Raw genomic sequence first — 15,276 nt, 5'->3', positions numbered from 1 at the left:
TCCTGATTCACCACATTGAACTTGGCTTTTTGGCTATGACCGTTTAAACAAGTGCAGCTTCGTAAGGTGTGCAATCTCGATCACGGGAATTACAACTTGGGCGTTGCCGATGTGCTAAATCCGCATGGCACTACTGCGATCAATTGATCCAACGGTTCGGCAATTGGGCATGCGACAGCTTGGCAGTAGATGAATTTTTTAAATGACATATGTCAGCCAAGGTACTTGGCGATGCCACCAGCATACTTGGCGATGCCGCGACTGCACTTGGCGATGAGGATTGCATCGCGCCAGTGGTGATGGTGGTTAATGGCTTATCCACCGGTCTCTTGCTCTATGACCAACAGCTCCGTTGTTCGAGTTCTAGAAGGCCCTCTAAATGGCCCATTCGAGTCATCGACAAAGGGACTTTGGTAAAACGCCTTGTGTTGGCGATGGAAAATCTGAAGACGGTAGCGTGAGTAAATTTTCGCAGCCAAATGCAGCCAGAGCTCGAGCACGTGGCATCGCAACAAGAAATCAATATTCGAAACGGAACCGAAACCGTCAAATAGAGGCTGCGGGCGCCGCGAGGGCCCTTTGGCGCGTATCCATCTGACAGTGGTAGCTCACGCACGTGGGCGCCGAAATAATGTCTCATCGGGTCGTACCCACCATCTCCCGCTTGGCTGCAGGACTATCGACGGTGAGCCAACACAAGGGCCGATTTTTTTTCTCTCTCTCTCTCTCTCTCCAGTCCGTCTATCGTGTTGAAATTGGAAAGTTTTTCTTTAGAATCGTTTTCTGACAAGAAAAAGATTTGTATGAAGACAATTGCCAGGTTATCAGAAGCACATTGACACTGTCCGCTGGCCATCGAAAATCTGGAGGAGGGAGTTTTCTTGCTCACGCCGTCGACGTTCAGCTGCGGTTCACACGGCAATACCATCCACCATGCTGTGACGCGCGAGAATCTTCTTGTTGTTTCACATGGCGGAGAGATAAGTTTCACCATCGCTTTCACACAACCAACGACGAGATGATATGGTGGTGATATATGAGAAAGATGCAACGATGCAACGGCAGGCCGCAGATCCGAGCGATGCACCTGCACCAGCACCAGCATCAAGAAAGGCAGGTCGCTTCCATTGCAGTTTCACCACTCACGGCAGTGCTTCGTATTTGAGCAGTGCTTCGTATTCAGCCAATGCAACGTGCAAGTCGTGTTGCGCAAGCAAATACGCGCAAATGATAGTGCTGCGTCGCTAGAGATGTCCTGGTAAAAGGTCCGAAAGTGGGTTGCTCGCTTCCTCCAGTAAGCACCTATAAGAGGACAGATTCCCACTCTCCTGACAAGCCCTATCATTTGTTCTCAGGATGGCTGTTGGGACAACTGACAGCTTATTGCCTGGTTCTGGGGCACTGAGGAGAATTTTAGAATTTTTTGTAAGTCGGGCTCCATAGATCGTGGTCTGGTCGCATTGTCTAGCGCTTCAGAATCGCTTGTCTATGCATTAATAGAATCTGTTCGATTGTGGTAATGCCGCAAGTTGCCGTTATTCAAGCGTGGCTAGTGGCATATTAGCCAGCAATTGTGTCAATTGAATAGGGATAGAGGAGGCTTTCGCAGCCGTGGCGCGATAGAGAGCGGGCAATTCTCCCACTAAAGCACTGGTGTCCGCACTCGCATATTTTACTAAGACATTCGATGACTTGTTGCGCAGAAGTTTATGTTTCTAGTGAGACATGCGCTTGCCAGTGGACGTGATATGGCCACTTTTCTGTCGGCGCAACTTTTATGACCGCGTGGCTCTTAGCTTTGTGCTAGAGAACAAAATGACAGAGCTGTAGTCTTCATTAGTCTCTTTTCCGCAAGTCTCGTTTGACAGGACTGCTGAATGAGCCCGACTGAAGAGGAGAAAATAGAAGAGAGAAAGGAGGAGGTCACGAAGACCCAATCAATACCTTGTACTCTGCAAACCTTAGTCGCCTAGACCAGCAGCGCCCTTAACATGGCTTTCGAAGGTACCAGTATTGAAGAAATAGAAAGACACATCGTCAAAGGCGCAAAACATTGACTCAGCCATGTAGGCCACGCCGTTGCGATGCCAAGCATTGCTCGGGGCCATCCCATTCATTTTCTTGCTGCATTTGTCGCTCTTCTCGATGTATGGTACCTGTGATAGGCGGAGCCCGCGACACTACCGCCATCGTCAACGCAATTAGCCGCCGCTAAATTGTCGCTGCCGAACAATGCTGTCTGCTTTAGTGATTTAGGGCTGTGAGCTGTGGTACCCTGAGAAGACCTGTGGAGTAGCAGAGGGCTCGTTCTTATATGGCTCTCTGTATAGCTATAGCTCCCAGCCAGTTCCGTGCTAGGTATTCTGTGCTGGTCCTTTGTCCATACCTCCGTCTATATACTCATGATGCGTGAATATCTCTCAGTCTAGACGTCGAGCGAGCACTCGGGAACGCATAAAGGTGGGAGGCGGCGAGAGGCACCTTGCCAAAGGCTTCGTACAGCCAAGCGCATGAGGTCATGGCCATCAACCGCCAGGTGGTAGGGGCGTGTGCGTCTGGTTGCGCGCGGTGCATGTTCCTAGATGCCAAGGCTCGCTCTATGATAAGCTCATGGCAAAATATGGGGAGCGGCCCAGGAATTTCGCGAGGAGGGGCGGCCGTGGCAACGATCCGGTTCGAGATGGGCGGATCCAGAGCATGCAGCAATGTGGTGATGGCGTGCAACGACGCTTTGACGATGCTTCAACGTGGAGAATATATGCGGCAATGGGGGCGTAATATGCTTGTACGCGCACTCTGGCTGCAGCCCGTGCATAATGGAGCTGCCAGTGTGGGCTGTATTGCGTCCGCACTGTGTATCCACGCTCGCCAAAGTACCGACTACCCGCTAAGGGTCCAGTGACGGACATGGCTTAGGGCTACAGGGAGCAGCAAGCATCGACCAGCTGCTCCCCAGACTCGGGCACTTTGGCGATTCCCAGTGCTCTCTCGCGACCTTTTCTGCGCCTCACCTGCGTTTGAATGTTTTGTGCTGTCCATGCAGTATTAGCTGGTGGTGCTACGGTAGTAAGGAGACTAGCACGTCCGGTTTATTCTCCGACCCTTGAGCGGTGAGACTTGAGTTCTTGTGTAAGTGAATCTAGCAGTGCAAGATGGCATCAAGAGTGAGTAGAGTAGATGAAAACACTCCAACGTTGTTTAAGGCCATAGAGCATACTCCATAGATACGTGTATAAACAGCTCAGCAACTTGGTCGACGGAGCTTTACTAATCATAAAAAAAAAAATCAAGACATCCAAAAAGCACTAGATAGCATATACGAGTAACACACTGCCGGGATCCATCATCACCAAAAAAGATTTTTCGACTGGCGCGGCAAACTCCGCATCTGCCGCACTGGCCTCTTACACCAGCGATCGACTCTGGCGCTGAGAATTGGACTGGTCTAGACACGGTGAAAAGCTTCACCGCAAGACACAGCACAGCGCAGCACAGCACAGCCATGCCCCGGCCCAAAGCCAAATGCCTCATACTATCGCTATATCGAGAGGGAGGCCTCCTCCAGAGCGTGACGTAGGATGACGGTCGAATCGAGTTGGCCGTTGTGCATGGCCCCGAGAGCCTCAGGCCGTTTCCGAGCCCTACGCTATTATCAGCCTGCCCGCCCTTTCAACGCTGCGTCGACTTACTGCTTCCGTCCTAAACAGCGTCCGGGGGCATGGCCTCTCGCCAATCACAGCCCGCGTATTTATGCATCTGGCAACTATTCACTCCTCTGCCGATCCCCATAGTCCCGGCTGCTCGCTCCGTCTTAGTGCGGCCCTGCTAGCGAGCGAGCCCAGTAGCGAGAGAAAAAAATGTTTCCCAGCTCAGCAGACTCCAGGTGCCTCCAGTGTATATCGCTCATAGCCACTGCTCTCGTGAGTTCACCAGTGATACCTCATCTCTGTTACGGAGGACAACACCAGGGCTAACGTCGCCTCCGCCGGGGTGCCCATGCCTTCGTTGCAAAACCGGGAAAAAAGGGACAGAAAAAACATGGTCAGGATATTTCCTCACGCCGCCTCCTTCACTTGTAATTATGGACCAAGTTGCTTCCTTCACTCCCCCAAAAGTCTAGTCCTGGCTGGACCCAACGCCGCGGTATGACACGACTTTAGCAACTAGAACAATTGATCCCTTGTTTCAATTTCTTGCTGCACGGCATGTGATGATTTTTTACTTCCTAGAAGGGAATCACGTAGCGCTCTTACACACCAAAATCAAATGGCTCTCCCAACCAACGTCGGTTTAGCAGTCGCCGACACAATGCCTCCTCTTCCCCCCTTTTTTCCTGTGTAGTGATAGCAGGGCAAGGGCAATATTCTGTGTTCATTTTCCCCCGTCAATTCAACTACTGCCCTAAGCATTTTCCTTCCACGCGCGTTAGCCTAGGTGTATTAACTCTGCTTTCCTTGAAATTTGAATCGTTGTTGTGCCATATGATCCCGCAGCTGAGGCTCTCTATTGCCCCCTTTCATCATATCTCTTTACCATTCAGAACTTTCTCCTTCATCTCTTTCAGCTACACAATATCAGCCTTTCGCGTCTTTGTGCATATGCTGCTTGTTTGAGAATGGCCCGTCCATGACAGCTTACAGCGGTGAAGGCCTGGGTCGAACTTTTGCCACCCACCCAGGAATATGGATTGCTAGGTGATGCCACTTTTCCAAACTTTTCATGAGCTGTCTGCGGCTATTAGGCTTGAAATTCCCACGACAGCCAATCTATCATGGCAGTAAGACGGCAAAGACGAGCCTAACTGTCCTACGCACCACTACACATGAAAAGTGAACAAGAGAAACCTAAGCAGCCAAAAGAGAGAAGAACCGCCTATGATGGCAGTGATACAGTCTGCAGTTGTCTCTCTCTTTGCTTTTGCTAACTTGGGAAATAGTTGTACGATAGTTGACCTTTTCAAGATGACCTTTTCCTCCGACCTTCATCGACCCCTTTTCAGTACTTGTACTACTACTAGCTACTGCTCAGCACTCGAAGCGACTTTACAATTTAAAAATTACAAACATATTCATGACCACCTTCATTAATATGTTGTTTGGTTCTTTCATCCAAATACATATCACTCCAGGAGTTTGCACATGGTTCTCTTTTACCTGTGGCTACTGATAGAGCAGAGGCATTTCGACAGCGATGTCCACTGGAATGAGAGTTTGGTGGTCCAACTACAATCCAATATCGTCCAATGTTGTCTTGATCGACATCTTTATGTATCCCGTATAGCTTCTCACATGTTTCACTTATCGTTGATAGGTTGGCAGAAACACGTCTATTGCACCGGCAATTTGCTGTTTAACACCTTTTTCCAATATGCTGTCTAGGAGCAAGATAAAGTCGGCCCAACCCAGCATGAAGCATACCATAAGTTTCTTCTCTTTCTCTTCTCCTTTTCCTTTTCCTCTTTCCCTTTTTTTCTTTCTGGTTTCAAAAAGGGGGGAAGAGGGGGAGGGATAAAAAGAAACAATAACCTTTGCCTCGCTCTACCATACATTCAATCGAAGCTGTATCACTGGCGAGACAACAATAACAAGATTGTTCCTAACACAGAATATTCTTCTTTACGGAATCCAACACATAGCAAATATTTCTGCCAAATGTTGTTGAAGAGTTTGAATTATACGACCTGTCTTTAGCTCTTTGCTTTTCCGTTTAGCCACAGCACCTTTATCAGGGACCTAGTCGTTTCAATACTTGTATTTTATAGCATGCACAAGACATCTGTGCTGAATGATATCAAAATAAACAAACTATCACGACAAAACAAAGATATGGATAAAGGATCTGCTTTCTCCAAGAGATACAAGTGCGCTAAGCATGCTACTCCGCTTTTCAGTACTTGAGCTACACCAGCAGATTAGAGGTGTCAGCCGATGCATGCAGTAGAATGCAAGACCTTCAGTTTGAACCTTTTCCTCTCGTGATGCTATAATGTCTTTTTTCATTCTTTTTCATTCTTTTTCTCTCTTTAATTGTCTTATGTCTGTCAAGTGCCACGTCCCTCGTGCGTGGTGACGACCTTGCCGTAAGCAACACGATCAGAAAAACACAAAACAGCTTTCAAGCTTTCAATCAAAATAACAAACCAACTTCCACAAATTTACCTTAATATGTTAAGTGCCATACAAGTGCAATTACATCGAGTATATCCAGAGTATCATCAGCTTGACACAGTTCAAGAATTTTTTATCATCCTCAATTGAAAAACTACACAAGCAGCAAGAATAGAAGAGTATCATAGGCAAGAGATTTACGGCTCAACATAGATGTACAACGAAAATAGATTGTTGCGTACCATTTGAGATGTCACTCGCTGGAAGTAACCAGCTCAGACATACGAAGGGTATACCAGCACGGTGAAGATGAAATATCAACAACACGTTGCCGATATCCAATAGTACATAAGTTAGAAATAAAGCAAACAAATGAAACGTTCAAGAATCTGTTCTGGAAAAAAAAAAGGCATTATTATAGGTCAAGTTGCACTAAATTTAGTCGCGGAAAGTGGCAATGATTTCTTGCCTGCTAGAAAGTGTTGGCAGATGAGCTTGCGGTATGCCGAATGCAAAGAAAAGCTTCTAAAGAAGAATAAAAGAGCTTGCTTCCAGGCGAGGCAACTACGTCCAAATGGTGCTCCTTTCATGACAAACGCGATGATGCAGGATCACTTACCACTATTGAATGCAGAGACACCTATGACGCCAATATACAGGCGGCAACAGCGGTGAGTGGGCTAAACGAGAAGGCATGGGTATCCAATAGCTTTTTTGTAAGTAGCCAAGTTCATTGACAGCTCTGGAGAGTCCGAAGTTGGCACAAATCGTGTTGAAGGGCTTGAACATGTTCAGGGAGAGTAGACGAACGAGATTGCCGTGAAGCGCAAAGTTTGGATCAAGATGAAATTTCTTACCACTCGTGAATCGGCGGGTTCACTGTCCCAGACTCCAACAACAAAATCAAGAAAGTTTCATGAGCATAATTTCATCTATTACAATAAGAGTCATGCTAGCTAGGTAGGACACACAAACGTCACGAGTATGAAAAGCGAGCATGTGAATGATACTAAAGTAAAACGATATAGTCGCTAGCAAGCCATATATGGTCATATAACTATCAAATCTGCAGGCCCATATATGCAGATGTATGAATCATTCAATATTCCAAAGCACAATATACAAAAAGGTATCATATTCATCATGATGAAGCACCGCCTGCCTTAGCCTGCACGACCAACAAGTCTGTCGTCACTCCGCTAGCAACAAAATGAGCAGCAAGCTTGCCCAAGCAGCCTTGAACATCCTCCCTAGGCCTTTCTGTAAGCTTGCCTTCCTCCAAAGCGACGCTTCCACTGCGACCCAAAACAACTAGTGTCGGCTTGTTAACTTCTGACTCGGTGGCGTTGGGAGCAGGGTCGGCGAAGTTGAGCAAATCTTCAACAGTAGGGGCAATGGAGTGCTTCTCGACGTTGATCCGGGAAGATACATCTCGGGAGAGTTTGCTCATGACTAAATCAATGACATTTTCATTTGCTGATGAAGATTTCTCGGCAATCTCAGCGACGTTGACAATGGTTGCGGTGACGTGTTCGCGTTCCAAGAGCTGAATAACAAGATTAAGAGCAAGGTTGTCATCTCGTCCTCCAGTATAGACGAAGAAGATCTTGTGGATGCGAGAAACTAGAGGCGCAGTGGGGAAGTCGCGTTTCGATACGTCGTAAGAGTATTGTCGGCGAAGCTTGGCTTGCTCATTTCCCTGGTTCTTCCTCTTTACGTCGTCTCGACTTCGCGTGAAGAGCACGCCAATGTTGAGTTCGGGAGCACGAAGGACAGATTTCACAAACAACATGTAGCTAGACGCAAGCCGGTCCTCAACATTGGCTGAAGAAACGATCTGAGCATCTCCCATGCTACCGGTCTCAGTCCAAGGCAGGAGAAGGAGATCAGATGTCATATTAGATGAGCGCGAGACAAGCGTATCAGCGAAACGATCCTCTGGCATGATAGCAACTTCGCCAGATGCTGAAATGTTGTGAAGCTGACCAACGCTGCGGAAAATGTTGACGACAGGGTCGTGTCTGCTATATTCGTCAACCTGGGCCACCGTCATGACGGATGAGTCACGATCTGTTAATTCGAGGAGTCGCAGCCCGTGCGCTCGGACAGGTGCTTTGATGTCTTCATTGTAATTTCCCTTGGAGTCTCCAGAGCTTCCACTCGATGTCTCTAAGGCGCGAGAGCTTCCGAACAGCGAAAGAAGGTTGAGTAGTGCGGGCATGTTATCCAATCTAAGGTAAACGAGTAACCGCCTAACCCTCTTGTGGTCTATCTCAGCCGTAGGGGTCACGGTTATTTGGGTAATTGGAGAACCAGTTTCCCAATCAATCTCACCGCGCTTCCAAGCAGCAATCTTTTTCTGATACCAAGGAGGGTACAGGTAAGAGACGGCAGGTGTCGTAAAGAAGGTGGCAAGAAGAGCCATAACGACGAAGATTGTGAAAGTCCTAACGCTGAGAATTTGGGCTTGAAGACCGATGTTCTGAGAGGTATGGATGTCAGTTTAGCTTCTTGAGAGAAAGGGGATAAGCAATTTTTTTTTCAGCTTAACTTACCAAAGCAATCAGTTCAACGAGACCCTTGCAACTCATCAAGACACCAATGGCGAACGATTCTCTCCAAACTAAGCCATTAAGTCGAGCCGCCAAGGAGGCACCTACGATTTTGGTAATGAGAGCGACAAAAGTGGTAGCAAATACATATCCCCATGTCGTTCCGTTGTCGAGGAGACCGAGGTTTGTGCTGAGACCAGAGAGAGTAAAGTAAAGAGGCAGGAAAATGGAACCAATGAGATCTTCGAGCTTCTCAATGACAATAATGTTGAAGCCGTGCTCACGTGGAATGATCAATCCGGCGGCAAATCCTCCAAAGATGGGATGAATACCGATGATTCCAGTAAAGAAGGCGGAGGCGAGGGCAATAAGAAGAATGAGAGCAATGGCGCTTTGCGAAGGGCCATTCTCGAGGTTGTTTGTCTTGCGCAAGGTAAATCGAAGGCCGGGTTTCACAGCAACTACGAGGAAAATGATGTAGCCAACGGCAACCAGTAAAATCCACAGCGCTGTGATACCCTTGCCGGCATTGACGAGGGCAACACAAAGGGCCAGCAAGATCCACCCTAGGAATCATATAAGTAAGAGATTGCGACGTCAATATCTCCGGTAGCACTCACCAACGACATCGTTTGCAACACCGGCCGATAGAGTAATGATGCCGACCGGGGTGTCAAGCAACTTAAGTTCCGTTAAGATACGGCAAAGCACGGGGAACGCCTAAGGAAGGTTAGGACTGGAGTGGCCAGTGAAATGGACAAATTAATCGCTTCGGGAAGACCTACAGTGATGGCAACCGCGATACCAACGAACAGCATGTACACGCTGAAACTAATTGGTTTGATACCGGGATCGTCGCGAAAGGCGTTGTATATACCCCAGGCAAGAGCGCAGCCAACGCCGAAAGGCAGCGCCAGTCCGGCAAACGCAACGGAGGTGGCAACACGCCAATTGCTCAAAAGAAATCGAACATCCGTCTCGAGGCCAATCATGAACAGGTAGAGGACAAGACCCAGGTTTGCGACAAGCGTCAAATTAGGGATTGAAGCCGCGGGGAAGATGGCATCTCGAAATCCGGGGATGTGGCCCATAACAGAGGGACCAAGAATGATACCTCCGATGACTTCGGCAATGACCCGGGGCTGGCGGATCTTGGACAGAGGCCAATGCAGGATATGGCAGATGATGACGATGAGAGAGATCTAATTGCGCTGGCGTTAGCATCTCTTGTCGTCGCAAAGCAGAAAGCTGCCTTTGGCTTCTCTGGCGGCACTGACCTGGATGATGAAGATGGTGATGGGATTCTTGGGGTCGTACACCGACGGGTTCCCGCCCTCCAAGATACCGCCTTGCGGCGCGACTCGGACGGTCGAGGTCGGCGCAGCCGAAGCTGTCGTCGTGGTCGCCATGGTGAACGAGGCTCAGTCGAGTTGCAGCCGTGACAGCGCAAGCTGGAATGTGAGACGGGCCGCCTCGATGCTCCCGCCTGGAAAACAAACAACCTCAGAGCTCTCCGCGCCCTGAGCTCGCAGAGATACTGGCGAGATTGGAGTGGAAGAGAGAGCGCTTAGATGGTTGAAAGATGAGAACCTCAGCTCTTCCCGCAAGAGAGAAAAGGCGGAGGGTTAAGTTGCGTTCGGCGACTTACAGTGACGACTTATCGGCGCACTCATTGTTATCGCCCCAGCTGCATGCCTCAGCGCTAACCCGCCCACAAGGGTCCTCGCCCACTCTCTTAGCTTCAATGTTGGCTGCTTGGCCGCTGGAGGTCACTGATCAGTTGACAAGGACCGCCAAGAGCTGGTTCCAGGCGCAGTTAGTGGGGAGGGGAATACTGCTTGGCGCCACCCACCGCTGAAGCCACTGCCATGTGATGGGCGGCACTTGAAGACTGCGCACTGTCAAAGCAATTGAAAGCATTGGCATCAAGACTATTGAGAATCCATGCACAGGTGAGAAAATACTACACTGCGGAGAGGGATCATGTCGCAATGTCTTGATTATACTTGAAAAACTGCTTGTAAAACGATAAAAAGCTGGTTGGCGGCCTGCAAGCTGTAGGGGGCCAGGCTTTTCTTGCTGACTCTGGACCAACAGCAACAGGGAGAGTGGCGATCAGTAAGACTGCCACACCATGGACGGAGTAGGATTTGCGCATAACTTAGTTGCGCGACCCTTGGCTATCAGTCCAAATACAGTATTCTCTACAGTAACAAAACGCAAGTCATCGTGTTGGGGGCGGCATCACGCAATAGGCGGAGAGTCGTGGGAAGAGACTGCGGGATGAAGGAAGAGGTGCACCCTGCAGATGCCTGTCCGTCAAACTCATGCAGTTGGACAAATTAGGCCTATCTGCGATGGAATTAAATCCAATATTGTTACTCTGCCACGCAGCGCGAGAATCCATGGACCCTGTCTGTTGCTCAAAAGGTCGACAATGTTGAGCCCTGTGGCAGTCGTTCGATTGTATTTGAGCCCTGGTCGACGCACGGTGTTTCTCTTTGATCAGCTGCACCTCGCGCTAATATAGTCGAGCCTCAGCACTGGAACCGAATCAGAACTCTTCAAGTGTTCTGTGCTGTCTAGTGAGACAGATATGGCGGGCCGTTGTCTCGCAAGCTTTGACTGTTGCAGTCCCCAGCTGCCGATGCAACGCTGTTCAGGAACAATCGAAGCGCATGTGGCAAATGAGACGCGTTGGTACGTATAAGAATTCAAGTCGGCTGTTCCAGGCTAATCTGGAAAGTAGTGTCAATAGTTGGCCAACACGAAGCAGCCTCTTAGTCGTGCTGTCTAGAAGGATGCATACATGCAACAATTACTGCTACTATATGGATTCTTTAAACTACCTACTACTATGAATGCCCAAGTATGAATTTTTTGTCCAAATAGAGATGATGCTAACTTGATGCTAATTTCCTGCCGTCAGACTGAAGCCTGGCACTGTTAGTGCAACACACCGCTCAACCCCGCATTATTGGGCTCGACTCATGCTTCAAGCTTCTCCAAGCCACGCAGCTGCTGAAACTTCAGCTGCACGGAATGGCGTTTGGATTTCGTCTTTTGCCCGCATAATGGCTGTGACGGCGCAAGTCATGCGAGCCAACAAGCATCTCGGCTGGAAGACGCGATTGAAGCAGAAAACTTTAGTCGTTACGGCATAACGCATCCATCATCATCAGCTGGCCCGAGTTCTCCAATACGCCAGAAGCCTGCGCCTGACCGACTTACACCCACCCACTATTAACGTCCCGCGCTATTAGTACGGGGTAATCAAGGTTGCGGGCCTCCAGGAGATCAGATCTCTGATATGCAGTGACCTAATCTCAGCCCGGGCCATCATGTGCCTCTCGCAAGCGGCCGTTGGAGCACTCTAACAAACGCGTGCGTGCAACTACCGAGCCAACGAGCGGCGTCCTTTTGCAAACCACAACGCTCGTTGCTCCTCAGCGGCCTTCTCTCGCCAGCTTGGCAATCAGAGCAGCAGCTGCCTTGTCTCCGCCATACCGCAGCCCCTTCTCTGAAAGCGCCTTGGCCTTTTCCCGCATGGCCTCGCTAGCCTCGCCGTTCAGCACCTTGAGGAATGCCTCGGTCAGAGCTGCAGCATCCCACCCTGGTGACGTCTCCTTTGAGGGCCAAACGCCAACGCCAAGGTATTCTGCTGTTTGCGCATATCGGTAATGGTCGGCCCATTGCGGGAGGATGACGCTTGGGAGACCAGCACTGCAGATTCACCGAGCTTTGGTTAGCAAAAGGGAGTTTCTTCAACTTTCAATCTACAACGGTCATGGCCAGATGGCCAACTCGAGGAGAAAGGGATAGATGGGATCACTCACAGCAGCGCTTCATAGAAGCAGTTGGCGCCTCCATGGTGCACGGAGGCCACAATGTCACCAGTCTTAAACAGAGAAGTGGGATCGACACTGAGCCAGGATTCGAGCCGCAGCCTTCCGCTCTCAATGTACGTCTTTGCCGGCTCCAAGAACTCGTCACCGAATTGTCCTCGCTTCTTAATCTTCCATAGGATCTGGACGTTTTCAGCCTCCAAGACAGGAATGATGGCCGTCAGCATAGCTCGGGCCATTGCTTCGTCGTATTCCACTATACTACCCAAGTTGATGAGCATGGTAGGAGCCTTCTTTATCCAGCCCGCCAATTCAGGGCTCTGCGTCTCCGCTGGTGCTGCGTCGAGAACCAGCGGACCCGCCACATGAATATTGTCCGGAATATAGCCCAATGGGAACTCTGCTTCAGGGAAACTCATGGCAATCCATGGTACCGCTGGGTTATCTATCTCGCTAGCGGTAATAGCATGTTTGATGCCTTGTTCCTGAAGCCAGGAACGCTTGCTTCTAATGGCAGACGATCCAAGGATTTGAATCAGAGAATAAGCTTGCTGGTATATGTTTTTTGGGACATCTTTCCAGGGAATTGGAAACGCAATGCCCGTGGCCATGCTAATCCATCGTCAATACATGATGATCCCTTGATCTCAAGCAAGTTCGATATTGGTATACTCACCCAGGATATTTCCAAAAATGTGCTCCAAGGGGCTGCCTCACGCTCAGGTCGTCCAGCAGTGCATTCGGTGAAACGTAAGCACGTCTTCGGTTCAAACTTCGCGCAGCATCAACGCCCGGCCGAAACCATGGATCGAGTACGATAAGAGAAGGATCAACCTCATCAATGATATCGACAATGCTCCGATATATCTCTAAATGAGCTTCTTTGGACCATGCGGCCATGAAGAATGAGATGATGTCTCCAAATGCATGCAACCCTGGCAGCCCGGGAGGAGTCCTGATCCCGCTAGGGCCACCCTTGTGGACGCCAGCCTCTTCTGCGAGACTGGGGGCATCGAATTCATACCAATGCACTTTAGCATACGGGTTCTTTGCTTTTGCATTCATCTCGATGCGCCCAAGCTTGTTTGCCAGGCTAGGGAAGGAGGCATAGTGAACTTCTAGTGCCGGATGGCTCTCGATCAGCTCCGAGACTGCGGCCAGGTGAGCGTTGCACAGCCCAGGGTGGCTATCAGTGAGGACGAGGACAGTGTTGTTGCGGCCACCGATCAGTGTTTCGTGTTGTGTGACTGGCCGTTGGGTTAGAAACGTTGCCACGAGTGAGCCGACAATGGCAACGGCTGTCAGATCTCGTCGAGTCATTGTGAATGTTTGACTGAGTATGAAATATAACCTGGCAAGCCGGGCAGAAAGGATGAAGAGAAGCGAGCAATTCTTGATCGTTCTTCAACGGCCGCTATGCTCTCCTTTTTAAGATGATCCTGCCTGGCAGATATGACATGGTTCTTGACTAGCTTATCACTTGTAGTGCTAAGTTTCATGCAAGTGGAGTCTTATCGATTCCAACTTTCGTATGTCTGCCTCGTTCAGTGCCGGGACTCCTCTCGTCCGAAGGACGATACGCGTGGTTTCTGAGTGAAGAAGGCGGTTTCAGCTTTAACTTCGGATATGCGGGTTTACCATGTATTCTGCACATAATATATACCTATATACTCGCTTGACGAAGGTTGGTTGCAATAGAAAGGGTTCCGGGAGACGGGTTCAACGTCCGGACCGGGGGCCCCCCGGCCACACAGTATCATAGATTCTTGCCGAGAAGGTCTAGGCCGTGGAGTATTGTTTCACTATCTGTCGTCATTTCATCAATTAACAGGCTTGTATGTGCGTATGTGCTACCAATATGTGTTTTTCTCGGTGTTGAGATGTTATTTCTGGTAGGAGGCTTCGTTTTTTACGACAACTTCGTCCCATAATTCGCAGCACCCGTTGGATAATGGTGGAAATTTGATGAAATTGAGGCCTCTTCTGAGGGAATCTTGCCGTTACTAACTCTAACCCTTTTCATGGTTGGTGCTGCTTGTGGTTTGAGAGCACACAGTCGATTGGTATCTTTTCGAATTGCGGCTCTTCACCTTGTTTTCCTTTATTGAGAGACCAACAAGGGAGTTTATCTGCAACCTGTTACTCTTGTTATGCCCAGTACTACGACCAACCTGGCCTATATCTAGTGTTCGCCTTGAATGAACTCTGCTTTGTTTACGCAACCAAACTAAAGCTTTGCAGATGACGAAATTGCTAGATTGTAGTTGGGTGGCTTTTGATGTCTCATAAACGGCTGGGGGGCGGGCTTTTGAAGCTTCGCGGGAACCGTGGAAGTACCTACACAGTAGAATGTCCGATGATGATGTTGACTTCTCTGGTCAGCTACTTTCCCTATCATTTAATGAGGCTGTTCATGCTGGTTAGTAATGTGATAACTGAGTGCAGCTCTACCCCTTTTCTCATCTCCAGAAGCAAGTTTTCTGCTTGACAGTAGGGCTAGTATTGCCCTTGTATTAGAAGTTATGACGGAAGTCCTAGTAGCACTACTAATATGTGATATTTCGGCGCCATTTTTACTTTTTTCGGTCTTGGCTCGGTCAAGTCTGATATAAAAAGCGTACAAGTGGTGTTTTCTACAATAAATAAGGGGGAGGCTAGTATAATTACAAGGGCCATATTGACACTGTGTAGTAGCCGGGATGGCGCCCCGGTTTTTCCGTCCTCGGGAACGTTTGACATTTCCACTGCAACCAAATCTTTCGTATCCCCCCT

The 15,276-nt window shown here is 49.1% G+C and overlaps 2 protein-coding genes across 2 annotated transcripts; both read right to left on the bottom strand.

Moving 5' to 3' along the window:
• Positions 1 to 7,248: 7,248 nt before the first annotated feature.
• On the bottom strand, positions 7,249 to 10,068 carry TGAM01_v200753 (K(+)/H(+) antiporter 1; the record flags this gene model as incomplete). Its single annotated transcript, XM_018802067.1, has 5 exons — positions 7,249 to 8,589; positions 8,663 to 9,225; positions 9,280 to 9,379; positions 9,445 to 9,861; positions 9,937 to 10,068. 5 exons carry the CDS (start codon positions 10,066 to 10,068, stop codon positions 7,249 to 7,251), a joined length of 2,553 nt encoding a protein of 850 aa, XP_018664892.1.
• A 2,037-nt stretch (positions 10,069 to 12,105) lies between these two features.
• On the bottom strand, positions 12,106 to 13,824 carry TGAM01_v200752 (hypothetical protein; the record flags this gene model as incomplete). The annotated part of the gene is made up of 3 exons (XM_018802066.1): positions 12,106 to 12,382; positions 12,496 to 13,116; positions 13,181 to 13,824. 3 exons carry the CDS (start codon positions 13,822 to 13,824, stop codon positions 12,106 to 12,108), a joined length of 1,542 nt encoding a protein of 513 aa, XP_018664891.1.
• Positions 13,825 to 15,276: the final 1,452 nt, after the last annotated feature.

Source organism: Trichoderma gamsii, assembly GCF_001481775.2.
Source record: "Trichoderma gamsii strain T6085 chromosome Unknown Scaffold_2.2, whole genome shotgun sequence".
NCBI classification, from domain to species: Eukaryota; Fungi; Ascomycota; class Sordariomycetes; order Hypocreales; family Hypocreaceae; genus Trichoderma; species Trichoderma gamsii.
Note: the sequence above shows the minus strand (reverse complement) of the source record. Positions and strands in the feature narration are given on the sequence as shown.